The sequence below is a fragment of the Desmodus rotundus genome, chromosome 13, assembly GCF_022682495.2.
Source record: "Desmodus rotundus isolate HL8 chromosome 13, HLdesRot8A.1, whole genome shotgun sequence".
In the NCBI taxonomy this organism is placed as follows: Eukaryota; Metazoa; Chordata; class Mammalia; order Chiroptera; family Phyllostomidae; genus Desmodus; species Desmodus rotundus.
In genome coordinates, this window is record NC_071399.1 from 76,441,252 (window position 1) to 76,454,832 (window position 13,581).

The window sequence follows — 13,581 nt, forward strand, 5'->3', positions numbered from 1 at the left end:
GTAGATGAACTCTGCTGTTTCTCAGACAGGAGAGTCCCTTTCAGGCAGCAAGGCTGAAGGAAACAATGACAGTCACCACGCATGCAGGACTGGCACTGGTGGTGGTGTAACCAGTGGAAGCAGTAAGTCTGTGGTACTTCCAGAAATTCTCAGCATGCAAACTCAGCTTCCTCCTTTTCTACACCTCAAATACGTGCTCTCAAGAGCTCACTCTTTTTCGGTAAGCACACATCCTTCCAAAATATTTCCCGAGACTGGATGGAACTGGGTAGATACTACTCTGCCTTTACTTAACTTTTATTTTGGAATAACTTAAATTCACATGCAATTGTAAGAAACAATAGATTCCACATACCCTTTACCCCAACGGTAATACCTTGCAAAACTGTAGTGCAATAAACCGCTTACCAATATTCATAGTCAAGGCACACGTCCATCACCACGACAACTCCTCCTGCTGCACTTCTGTGCTCACACCGCCTTCTCTCCCACCCCACCTCCTCCAAAACCCTTGGCAACAGGTTATCTCTTTCCTTTATAATTTTGTTATTTCAGGAATGTTATGTAAATGGAACTACAGTTGCCTTTTAGGATTGGCTTTTTTCACTTACAATAATCTCTGAAATTCTTCCAGGGTGGCATACATCAGTTTTGTTTTTACTGCTAATATTGCATGAAATGAATGTATCAGTTTAACCATTCACCCACTGAAAGACATTTGAGTTATTTCCATTTATTATTATGAATAAAGCTTCTATGAACATTTGTGTAAAAGTATGTGTGAATTTAAATGCTCAGGAGAGTAATTGCTGGTTCATAGGACATTTGCATATGTAGCTATTTAAGAAATTACATTGTTTTCCAGGGTGGCTATACAACTACCATAATTTTCCAGAGAAACATTCCCACTAGCAACGTGAGAGTGATCGTTTCTCTGCATCCTTGCCAGCATTTGGTATCACTATTTTTAGTTTCACCGTTCTGAAAGGTAGTTGTATCTCGTTGCAATTTTAATTTCCATTTTCCTAGTGGTGAAGGATGTTGAATATCTTTTGTGTGCTTCTTTGCCATCTAAACGTTATCTTCAAAAACCTCTTTCTGTCTTTTGCCTATGGATTGCTTGTTTTTTCATTGTTGAGTTGGGAGTTATGTGTATATTCGAGATACCAGTGCTGACACATATTGGTGCGCTTTGCCATTATTTTCTCCCACTTCGTGGCTTTTCATCCTCTACAGATTCTTTCACAGAGCCATAGTTTTAGGTTCCAACCAAGTCCAATTTATCATGCTTTTATGAATCATGATTTTGGTATCAAATCTAAGAACTTCTTGCCTGGCTCTGATCTCGAAGATTTTTTTCTTCTAAGAGCTTTACAGTCCTACGTTTGTCCACAATCCATTCTGAGTTCATTGTTGTTACGGTGTGAGACTTTGGTTAGGTTTTTTCTTTTATAAAAATAACGTCCAGTTGTTCCAGAATCATTTGTTGAAAAGGCTGTATTTCCTCTATTCAATTGCTTTTGCACTTTATCAAAAATCAGCTGGCCATGTGTGTAGGTCTACTTCTGAGATCTGTATTCTGTTCCTTGTCTATCATTCTGTGTCTATCCCTCTCAAGATCCCTTTATTAAGTTTTGATTACTGTAGCTATAAAATATCTTGAAATTGGATATACTAATTTTCCTCACTTTCATCTTTTTCAAAATTGTTATTCTAGTTCTTTTGCCTTTCCACATAAATTTTAGGACAATTTTGTTTGTAGCTATAAAAAGCGTCTGTGATTTTGATACCTACCTATACTATGTCGGATTTTCCAGCCCATGAACACGTCTCTCCAATTACATCTTTTTTTCATTCGCATTTTATAGTTTTCAGCATACAAGTCCTGCCACGATTTGTTAGATTGATTCCCAAGTGTGGCATTTCTTCCATCAACGCTTATACTTGGCATTGTATTTTTTTTCAGTCTCCAAGGTCCCGGCCCCATGGCAGTATACAGAAATATGATTGGTATTTGTGTTATGGTTTGTGGAGAGCCACAGATAGAAATGCATGCAGGGGGGCCTAAGTGTTCACATTTGGAAAATTCTGAAGTCCAGCTGGATAAGAGAAGTCATAGGCAGGTTCACGGGTACAACACAGCAAGTATCTTCAAACAATAAACCTGGATGTAAGATCTGAACAGTGCAGCTCATGTGTGACAGTATCAACTGTGCTGAGGTGCTCTTGTGGCGGATGAATGGGTGTTCTTTGGGGGAGGGGGGGAATACCTTGGAACTCACTCAGGTTGCTGTCATCACCTGACCTTAAGTGCTTCCCATGAGGAACATGAATTATCCCACATAAATGTGCTCTTGGCTGCAAAAATTTCTATGAAATTTTCATGTCTTTTGACGCTTGACAAAACTTACCAACTGAGGAAAAAACACACACAGAAATGTACTTGCTTCCAGGCTGCTTTGAATCAGAACGTGCACAAATGCAGGACTAAACCTGCAATCCACCTTTCTCTTCCCAGCCTTGGCGTCTTAGGAGGCTCTACTCTTTTGTGAGTGCTCCCATTTAGATTCTCCCCCTTTTCACTAGAGATTTTAGCAAAATTAAAAAATCCTACTCCTTTGGGTTTACTAAAGAAAGGTTGGTTAGGATTACATTACATTTTTAACATGGAATTTTCATCTATGTAGCATTACAAGTGTGACATGTGTGAGGGTCATCATGACTAATATAATCATATCAGTACTCAAAGAATTTTTGTCGTTACCTGTTTGGTTTTTATTTAAGTTCTTACCGCATTCACATGGCAATTGCTAAGAGCAAGAGAGCTTCCCTCTTACTATTCCTTAATTTTCTGTGAATATTGACTTAAACAACAACAAAAAAAAGTAAAACTGGCATATTACCTATTAGCTATTACCTATTTTGTGGCACATATCACAAAACAACTAAACAAATATTGCATTAAACTTAGTACAAATTCTACAGCTGTCCATTTCTAACTGCAAAACAGCAAATACCTATAACCCCTACAATCTACGCATTTCTTCCCAACACTGCTAATAAAAAACACAGAATGGCCATGAATTGTTATATTCTTTTTAAAAAATAGGTTGGTAATGTCAATGAAATTTTTTATTTAAATGAGATCTTTGGGGTAAAAAATATTTTAACATTAATGTCTCAAGAATGTGACAGACTTAAAAGGCTACTTTGCTTGTGTGTAATAGGCACTCTATCGTCCTTGAAATCAGAAGTAGGAAGTTGGTCTTTTCATTAACTGCATGACTCAAAATCTTAATAAACAAATACACTGAGGACTGTATTTCAAGCAGAATCAGGACCCTCATTATCACTGAATATAAAATATATTCTTGCATACTTTAATAATACATATTTTAAATATATAAGTGAATCAAAGATTGACAAGAAAACTGCATGACATTTGCAAACTCTCAAATAGTGGAATGTCATATTGTTAATTAGCTAAAACATGACCATTACATGGATAGCTCAGGAAAATGTGCATAGTTCGCAAGGAAGTTTATTCTTCCCAATAAAATTATCTGTTCAAAAACTGGAATTTCCTATTTATGACATAGGCGGGAAATATATGGAACCCACTATCTTCCCAATTCTATATTCTTCTTTCATAGCTATTTCATGCTGTTTCAGTAACAAATGTTCATAAACTTCACAGAGAAAATGCACTTTGAAGAAAAAGCAGTTTGGTGACTTGAGATAAAAAAAATACGGGGAACTCTGTTGTTGCTACAAGTAACTTGACACCTCTTTGCATATTCTTAGAGTGGATATGGTATTAAGAAATGTAATTCCCATCCTGGTTCTGCCATTTTTACTTTACAATTTAAAAAATTATCTTCTTCTTTTCAATAGTTATGAGATTACAAAAGTTCTTGAAATTTTATGAAGTGCCATAAGAAAGATAAAAATCAGCCCTGGCTGGTGTGGCTCAGTGGACTGAATGACGGCCTGTGAATCAAAGGCTCATCAGTTCGATTCCCAGTGAGGGCATATGCCTGGGGTGCAGACCAGGCCCCCAGTAGGGGGTGCTTGAGAGGAGACCGCACATTGATGTTTCTCTCCCTTTCTCCCTCCCTTCCCCTCTCTCAAAAAAATAATAAAATCTTAAAAAATAAATAAAACACCAACTTCACATTTGGTCAAATGCATCACATTTTAAAAGCAAGTGTACTTTGGACCCAGTAGTTCTAAGAATATATCTTGAAAGAATAATTAAAGATGTTCAGAGATACAGCGCCATTTATGTTAAAATTAAAAAATGAGCTCTGGCTGGTGTAGCTCAGTGGATTGAGTGCCAGCCTGTGAACCAAGGGCTGGGTGGTTTGATTCCAAGTCAGGGCACTTGCCTGGGTTGCAGGCAGGGTCCCTGGTGAGGGCATGTGGGAGGCGGCTGCACATTGATGTTTCTCTCCCTCTCTCTCCCCCTTCCCCTCTCTAAAAGTAAATAAATAAAATCTTTTAAAAAATGGAAAGGCTTTTAAGTCCTCAAAATGAAAATTGATCCAATACATTATAATTCATCTACAAATGGTGGGGCTTGGAAATAGTATAAATCTGTCATTATAAATGAAGACTACAGAAAAGTATACATTATATTACCTCATTTAAAAATGTCGAGTGATGATTTATAGGTGGCAGGCTTTCTATCATCCTTTCTTTTTATTTTGAATTTCTAGCTTTTCTACAATAACATTTATGTGATTTTTTAGAAAGATTTTAAAAGACCAGCCCTGGCTGGTATAGCTCAGTGGATTGAGCCCGGGCTGTGAACCAAAAGATCGCTAATTCGATTCCCAGTCAGGGCACATGACTGGGTTGCAGGCCAGGTCCCCAGTAGGGGCCTTGTGAGAGGCAACCACACAGTGATGTTTCTCTCCATCTTTTTCCCTCCCTTCCCTTCTCTCTAAAAAAAATAAATAAAATCTTCTTAAAAAAAAATAAAAGACCAAATTTATACATACTTTATACAGAAGTACTTTTCAGGCTAAGGTACAAGAAAGCTCACAAAATGTGCAATCTGCAAGTATTTCACAGGGACTGGCAATATTTATGTAAGAAACATAACTCCTTTAAATAATTTTACCAAGTGTGTCATTATTAAACAAAGTGCTCTCTATTATTTCAAGCTAGAGTCCTCTACTATTTCACATTCAGATCCGGCCAGATTTTTATCAAGAGTTATGCACTTGGAAATAATGTATTTTCTCATAGAAGCAGTGTCACTAGCGGAAACCAAGCTTATTTAACCCAGATTACAGATGACAGAAGGTATTTCTGCAATAAAAGAAATTTTATCATTTGATAACATATGAAATGAATATGCTAAATGCTGGAAAAGCAAATTAAGTCAGGAGAAATGTCCAAATGAAAACCGAAAATTATGGCGGCAACTCCAGTAGTTTTGGAGATTGATACTGTAAGCACTTGATGCCAAATTTCACGTCAGAATCCATGGCAGTCCTTCTCTGACATGACGTACTTCTGTTCTTACTGCTCATGATAAGGAGAAACGTTCTGGCCCCCAAATAGAAGACCGTTCCTGGCAGTAAAGAGGCAGCAGCTCGGGAGCACAAGGTATGGGAGATTTGTGTGTGTGTGAGAAAAGGAGCCACTAGGCCAGTAACACATTGGTACCACAGGTGACCTAAAACAATTCAAAGTGAGAATGGAGGGCAAAAAGGGGAAGAGGCAATGTGAAGCCATTTCTTCACATAAACATTTTCAGAATTCTCAATTGTGTAATGCCTGAGGGCTGCAAACTTTTCTACCTATTGATGTACGATACAGGACAATTTTTAAAAATTTAACAACTGCTTTTAGGTAAGACTATTTTATTTAAAATTTTTTCAAAATATAAAAATAATAAACATCATGGATATTTAACAAAACATAATTCAACTATAAATAAAAATGTTGACAACCCCACATAAACATGTACTACTATAAACATTCTAAGCATAAAAGAGTAGTTTTCAAGTTTTACCCTTTTCAGTTCAAGTTTTAGTACTTTTAAAAATAAACAAACAAACAAAAAAGCTGCTACAGCTTAACCAATTACTTTTCCTCCACTCAAAGAGCAGGGAATTGTTTTCCCCATGCCAACACACACTGATGAAATGGACACGTATGGGCACAGGTATTAAAAACTGTTAACAGTCCAGTCTCCAGACAAGAAAAGATTCCTTTGGTGTTTCAAGGCTCAACAATCCACAGAAACTGAGTTAAATTAAACCACTTATTAAAGAAACTCTTGTGCCAGACAACATGGTCTATCACACCCAAAACAGGTTGCAGGATTCTGAGAATCAAAAATAAACATCTATGAATGCTTTGCTGATCTTAAGAATTGTGTCTTAAGAACATTCACTAAGGTGCTGGAATGAAGTCTTGTGGATGTAGAAAACAATCTACACATTAACACAAAACTTGTACAATGTAAATAATACATCTCTTTCAACTCATCAAAATATTCTATAAACACTTAAGAATTACCCTGCATCTTGTTGAGTAAAAGACAAATGGGAATTTAAACCAGAGCAGGACTACACCATATTTGGGGACTCGAAGAGTTTCCCACTGGAAATACAGACAGGAAAACTGAGCCAAGCTGAATGATCATTTTTTAAAATTCTAGCCAGGTTAACACCGTTCCTCTTACTCAAAAGAGCCGATGACAAACTGAAGAAACTATTTTCTTTTGGGGAAGATGGGCACAAATAAATATGATGTCATTCTGCTTGTTTTTAAATTATGGGGTGTTTCTAATGGCTGGGCTCTTTACTAACCACCAACCACATTTATAATTATGCTCTTATAATAAAATAAGTCACAAGCAATCAGAGATTAAAGCCTAGCAAAGTCTAAATAACAGGCTCAAAAATGATACTGAAAGATTTTATAGCACCAATGACTTTTTCCTAAGACACTTTGGGGCTGCATCACTTTAAAGTATTATTTACCTTGTAAACAAGACCAAAATATTCAATTGATCTGTATTTTGAGCATAAATATTTATAAACTCTATTTTAAAAAAACAAATATAGCATGACTAGAGCAGCTAGTAGTGTAAAATCCAAGTATATTGAAAAATATAAAGATATATATAAAAAGGCTTCCATAATGCAATCATGCAAAGGTAAACTGCTTCATTCAATTACACAAAAGTGATTCTGCACAGTTAACTACACAAGGCTCCATGAGAATTCTACTCAGGAAAATGAAATAAAAAATCCTTATCTTTAATTCATCAACACATGGAAATTTATGTAACTGACCTTCGGACTCTCACGGCAATCTCTAAAAAGTGCAATGATCTTGAGAATCAAATCACCTGAACTCTGATTCCAAATGTAAGTTCAATTTTGTTTTGCTTTATTTTGTTTTTAATTTAAAGGCAAGGGAAAAACAGGAAGATGACAAAAAAACATTGAGAACGGTAGTGTGTGGTCCACACCCAACAATCAGCTGAAACTGGGAACAGCAAATATGGCCTCTACAGACAATGTTCTTTGGGTTTCTAACGCAGCACATAAACCATTACTGGATGGGCAGAATCTTTCCTTGAAAAAATACTGAATTAATCTGGGAAAATATTTACAAATTCCCTGCAACTATATGCTAGTTTGCAAATACAAACTAAAACTAAAGTCTATTTTTAAAAAGGCCTTGTATACTTACTAGGTCATAATTATGTTAGAAGACCTTCCAAAGTATGTATTTTCCTTCACACCATGCCTAACATTAACTATGCTGTCTCCAACTAAAGTAGATCAAAATAGATCATTTACATTATGACTGATGTGTTCATTCTTTTTATTTTTCATGAAGACAAATGCAATGCATACTCAAGAAAGAAATGTTTACAGAATAGTCAACTTTGCACACACACACAAAAAGAAAATATAGCATGAACAAGGGTGAATATAATCAAGTGCCATTTGGACATTTCCAATAAAGAGTTTGTACCACGTATAACCTCCAACTTCTCAAATGCCTCACGAGAATCTGAAATACTCAAAAATTGATTTTCTGAAAACTGGTTTTTAAATTGATGCCCATTATAAAAAGGGTGTTTGGGGTAAATACCTAGGATTAAATTCAATCATACTCTATAAATAATTCTAAGCCATACTGCTTATTAATAAATAATATGGGCATATATCTTTTAAGATAGGAAAATTATAGTAGTCTTTAACAATGTTAGACACACAACATTATTTCCCCTTGCTTTTAAGATTGTCTTTGATGTCTTGAGTGTAAGGAAAATGTGGAAAAACTGTGTAAATTAGACATTTAATAGATATTTTTTCAATACTGATACTCCAACAGGTCATCCTGCAATGCTTGAAAAGAAAGAAAAATGGTCTCATTGTTGGTTTTGAAGAGCTAAGAATATTTTAAAAAATTATTCAGATAAATGGCCTTGGGAACAACTTCACTAAGTATATTTAGAAGAAATAAGCAAGGGTGAGTAAAAAAGTATTTTACCATCTGTTCAAAATCATTTTAAGTGACTATTCTAACTCCAGGAACATACTCCATTGAACCCCCTCCCAAAATGTAAAGTAAACCCATACTTAACGTTTCAATCATTTTCTTCATTCTAAATTTTCATGTGAATCAAAACAGCATCATGTCTTTACAGATTTCCTAGACACAATCTCAGCTTGGCTGAGACAGAACTTACGTCACATTAGGAAACCAAGAGGTCTTTTGCCTTCTTATGGTGTATAAAAAATAAATGGCTATAAAGTAAGGGGGAAAATATTTAAGAATAAGGTAAAACAAAGCAGACACTCAGATATACTTCTGGACTCAGATGTACCCTTAGAGAACTGTAAAGATAAAATGCTAATTATAGCACATGTAAACATCTATTCAAATGGATAAAGGGCAAACATGAAATGCCAGAGTGTTATCATTGTAACAGTCGTCTCCAGACAGGACCAGGTCTTGCTGCTGTAGTCACAAAGCTAAATTCAGGCAATGATGATCTCTCTCTGCTGGAAAAAGAGAAGACTATTAAAAAAACTGAAAATAGTAAATAAATCTAAAAATTGAATCACACCATAAATTGACTTCCAATTTTTCCAAATATCAAAAAGTCTATTTGAGAGAGAATCAAAACGAATGTTGTAGACAGATTTCACAAAAGGTCAACTTTGGCTTAAATGATGTTAACAAAACCTCTCTGCATCATGCTTCCTTAAAACACTAAGCTGCAAAAATCTCAACTCTACAACATGACTATGATCTAAAAATTTTGGTTAGGAAATGTAGTAACCAATCAAATAGCAAATTTTTAGAGGTGTGGGTAGGCCAAGTAATTTGAAAAAATTGTGAACAAATGCCAAGATTTTATATATAAAAATGAAAGCAAAAACTAGTTTCCTGAAGATTTCAAAGTAATTGCAACGTGTATCTAATTTCTTTGAATTCCACATGACAATCATTTTGTTTAGTCACATTGTATATGACATAAAATTCTATGCTAAGCACAATGATTAAACAACAAAAATAAAAAGGAATACATCAAAATGAGACAGTGCTTGGTATACAAAGGAAGACTAATTTTGGATGATGGGGAGGTGAGTGGATAGATGAAGTAACAATGAAGGAGGGACTAGGGAGGAGCAAATATAATAAATTGATACCAAAAAGGTAAAATAAAAAATACTTTCAATTACACTAAGTAGTAACATCATACTTATAAACTGCAAGAAAATTATTTATTACCAAATTAGAAGTTTTTCAACTAAGCTATGTTTTCATTAGAAATTACTGAGCATAGCAGTCATGTTCTCTAAGATTTGTTTCTGAGGACCTTGAGGAAGCTATTTTTGAAGATTATCTGCTGTCATCTGATAGGTATATAAGAATCAGAGAGAGTAAAATACCTACTCTTCTCTAAAAGCCTGCATACATACCTTACAGCAACTAGCCAGTTCAAGAAGTTAACCAGAACAAGGCAGTACCTGAGGTCTGGGAAAAGGAAATTTTCTGCCTGCCTTTCAAATATTATACTCATAATTTAATACTACATTAACTTTCTACTTTAAATTTATAGGGTTTTAGAAGACTAAGAAAAACCCTGAGAATGATCAAAAAGTGAACTAACTTAACCAGAATTTCATGCAGGATATTTTTGTTTTAAAAGGCTAAAAGACTTTTGTAAGAGAAAAAACAATAGTTTACTATAGTACTTATATAAATTCTGGATAAAGTAAAAATTATTTTCTATACTTAGTTCACATTACAGGTAAGGGGAAAAAAGAAAATTAATCAAGTTTGTATAATACTGTAATGTAGCCATTGATATTTTAACATACCAAACATGCAACTGTTTGCTTTCTTTTTGTAACCCTTAGAGTCAGTGATTAGTGTTCCAAGTATGACTGGAAATACCATCCTTACAAAACAGTTCTAATGACAGGACATTTCCTTCAGTTAAGCTCAGCCATACTTCCTACAGACAATGGGCTAAAAAGTGAAGTCTTGTTTTCATAGTAAACTACTATGATACGTCTGGTCATATTACAATAAAACAAGCACTATGGAATACTCTCCCATTCCTACATGATTTCAATAAATGCCTGGGCATTGGTTAAATATTAAAATTAATTTTTAAAATGTTACATCATCCAACATTTAAAACACTGCTTAGAGACATAAAATACTGAAATATGTAAAATGACAACTCAACCATCCCTTGAAATAATCCTATTCAATCTTTTAACCAATAATACATAATTTCCCTCATTTTTTTCCTGTAACAAATATCTACCTACATCGTTCTCAATCCTTTTTTCACTCCCAACTGAGCCTAGATCTATACCAAAGCAAAAAACTTGTTATAACTGTAATTAAAAACATGTTTCACGTTTTAGGTAGCACATTGTAATAGGAGTTTTAAACTGAGTTCAGAAGTGAATGGGAAAGTTGCAGGTAGAAAGGAAAAGTGCTAGTTAATATGGAAGTTAATCTGTACTTCATAGGCTGAATGGAATTTGTGCCGGTAAAGGCAAGCTTTGAAAACACCACATACAAAACTGTACTAAGACACATAATGTGAATTATGATAACCAAATCAAAATTGTTTCTTTTGATAAGATAGAAACAACAATAGCAGTAACATGTACGCAGAGTTGGTATAGATGTATTAAATTGTTTTAGATTAAACACTAATATATACCAGGGAAGCTATAGATGTGAAAGGGATCTTAGAGATCATCTAGTCCAACCACTTTCATTTTACAGACAAGGAAACAGCCCTGGATAAGTTAAGAGACTTGTCTAAGGTCACAGAGTGAGTTACAGAGCTGGGACCAAAAGCTGAATCTCTTAACCCTTGTCCAGCACTCTACACTAGGTCATCTTTGGATATAAAAAATTAGTAGGATGGACTAGAGATTGGTGGCTCTTGCCATTTCCAAAACCAAAAGGCTATTTTACTCCTGCAACTGACTACAACATTTAATTCCCTAAAATATTAATGGCTTACTAATTGTTACAGATATTCCACTAAGACTACACATGCATTCCTCCGTTCAGCATTTGTAACCCCAGTGGTGCAATGCTTAACAGCAACTGTTTAGCAAAATGGTCCCAATGACTGAGAAGACCTTCAAGAGATATTTTTGAAAAATTCATAAGAATTCACAAGGAAGGTAACTGTCACTCCATTACTGGAGGTTCAAATATGCATTCATTCATTAATTCATCCAACAAACATCTTAGTGCCCACTAAGAGTCAGGCTTTGTGATAATCACGAGATAAGAAGATGAATAAGACATGGTCCCCTTCCTAGAGGAGCTTGTAATCTAGTGGGGAAGACAGACGTATAAACCAGATAAATTGTATTACAACATAAGTACTTGTAACAGAGATATGAACAAAGTGCTGTATTAAAAGGGAGGGTAAAGGTATAAACTGGCTAATGACCAAGTAGTCTACTAATATTCTGCAAGAACTACCACATTTATTGCACACACGATCTCATGCTCAATCAAATTAAAAAGGAGGTAGCGATGGAGAGGTTTTTAAAAAACTGATAGTTGGCACTGGAACCAGAATTCGTGCATCAAACCTAGTCCTTCCATGACCAGCTGTGACTTTGGACAAGTCACTCCATCTCTATTAGCCCAAGTTTCCTTATCTGTAAAATGGAAATTAACAACTATACCTTAAAGGGATATCTTAAGTTTTAAATGAGAACAGATGAAAGTACATGTAGAGTACTAGTATTTATAAACATATTAATTTAAAAAGTTCAATAGCAATGAAAATCTAAGTAATATTTATAATTAAAATCATATTAATGCTAATAAAAATATAATTGTGAGCCTAATGAATGTTGCTAATACCCCATACTTCAGGACCAAAGTGAAATATACTTGTCTTCAGATTCATTCATAGCAAAATGGCTTATGTTACTAGAGAATGTAAAACTAGGAAAAGTAATTACCTATTTGCGAATTTAAATAAAAAATAGGTAATTTCAGTTACATTGTAAGATGATTTAAAAATCATCATGGAGATTTAACTGGCCTTTAAAAGATTTTCTTTCTTTATAATACCTGTTTGGTGTAAAGAGAAGAAACGTGAGCCTCTGCCAATTTGGCACTTTCACGACTACTAAAAAGAAAAGAAAACAAACTTACCTAACAAATCAGAATAGCACATAGTCAACATACAAGAGACTACATAAAAGTATATCACAGATCTAAATAAAGAAGTTTTCAAGTAAAGTCACCATTTGACAAAAGAAATTTGATTTTGGAATTTTAAATACAAACATAATGTACCAATTATAAGTCAAAACATTCCTATGAAATAGCATTACTGTCAAGAACATATATATAACTTTAACCCTGAGTGTGGGAAAAATCCATTAGTCACTCCACTGGCAGAAGACTATGGATGATAGAATTATAGTTTGTGATTGTGAGGACCATAGTATGTAAAGAAAATGCTGTTTTTAATGTGATTTTTAATATAATCACTATAACCTCAGAAGGAACAGAAACACTTTAACCAAAAATGAATTTAAAAATGTAAATATATCATCTCCCACCCCCTCATTCTACAAAGTATGTATTTATTTCCTGAATCAACTTTAAGTGATCGTGTTCACTTGCCAGCGATATCCACATAAAATATCACAATATTGTTGCAAATGTCAAAGATTTTTATACAGTATAGGAAATGCACACTTAAAATATCAGACTGAAACACTTACCAAACAGTGTTTTCCTAAAGCAGTATCTATAGTACATTTCTTTATTCATACATCTTCAAATGGTCAAGTGTTCTTTCATACATCCAACATGTAATGTGATGGTTTTCTTAGTCACCAAATGTTAGCTCTACTTGAAGTCTGGCTCCAAACTAATCAGCCTGCTTTTAAATTTTAAGACATCTGTTGAAAATTTATAGGATCAAACCAAACTGAAGTGGTATAAATTTTAAACATTGGATTGTACATTATTGTAAAAGTACCAGTAATCATTATTATTAAGAGTAAGTTAGTGATTATAGCT

General features: G+C 34.5%; 1 protein-coding gene across 1 annotated transcript in view; it reads right to left on the reverse strand.

Annotated features, from left to right (window-relative positions):
• Positions 1 to 5,432: 5,432 nt before the first annotated feature.
• The window catches only part of RBM26 (RNA binding motif protein 26), an 81,055-nt gene continuing 72,906 nt past the window's right edge, over positions 5,433 to 13,581 (reverse strand). Inside the window, exon 22 of the mRNA XM_045201553.3 lies at positions 5,433 to 9,044. Coding sequence (XP_045057488.1) covers positions 9,021 to 9,044 — 24 coding nt within the window. The 3' untranslated portion in view covers positions 5,433 to 9,020. The remainder of the gene's footprint in view (positions 9,045 to 13,581) is intronic.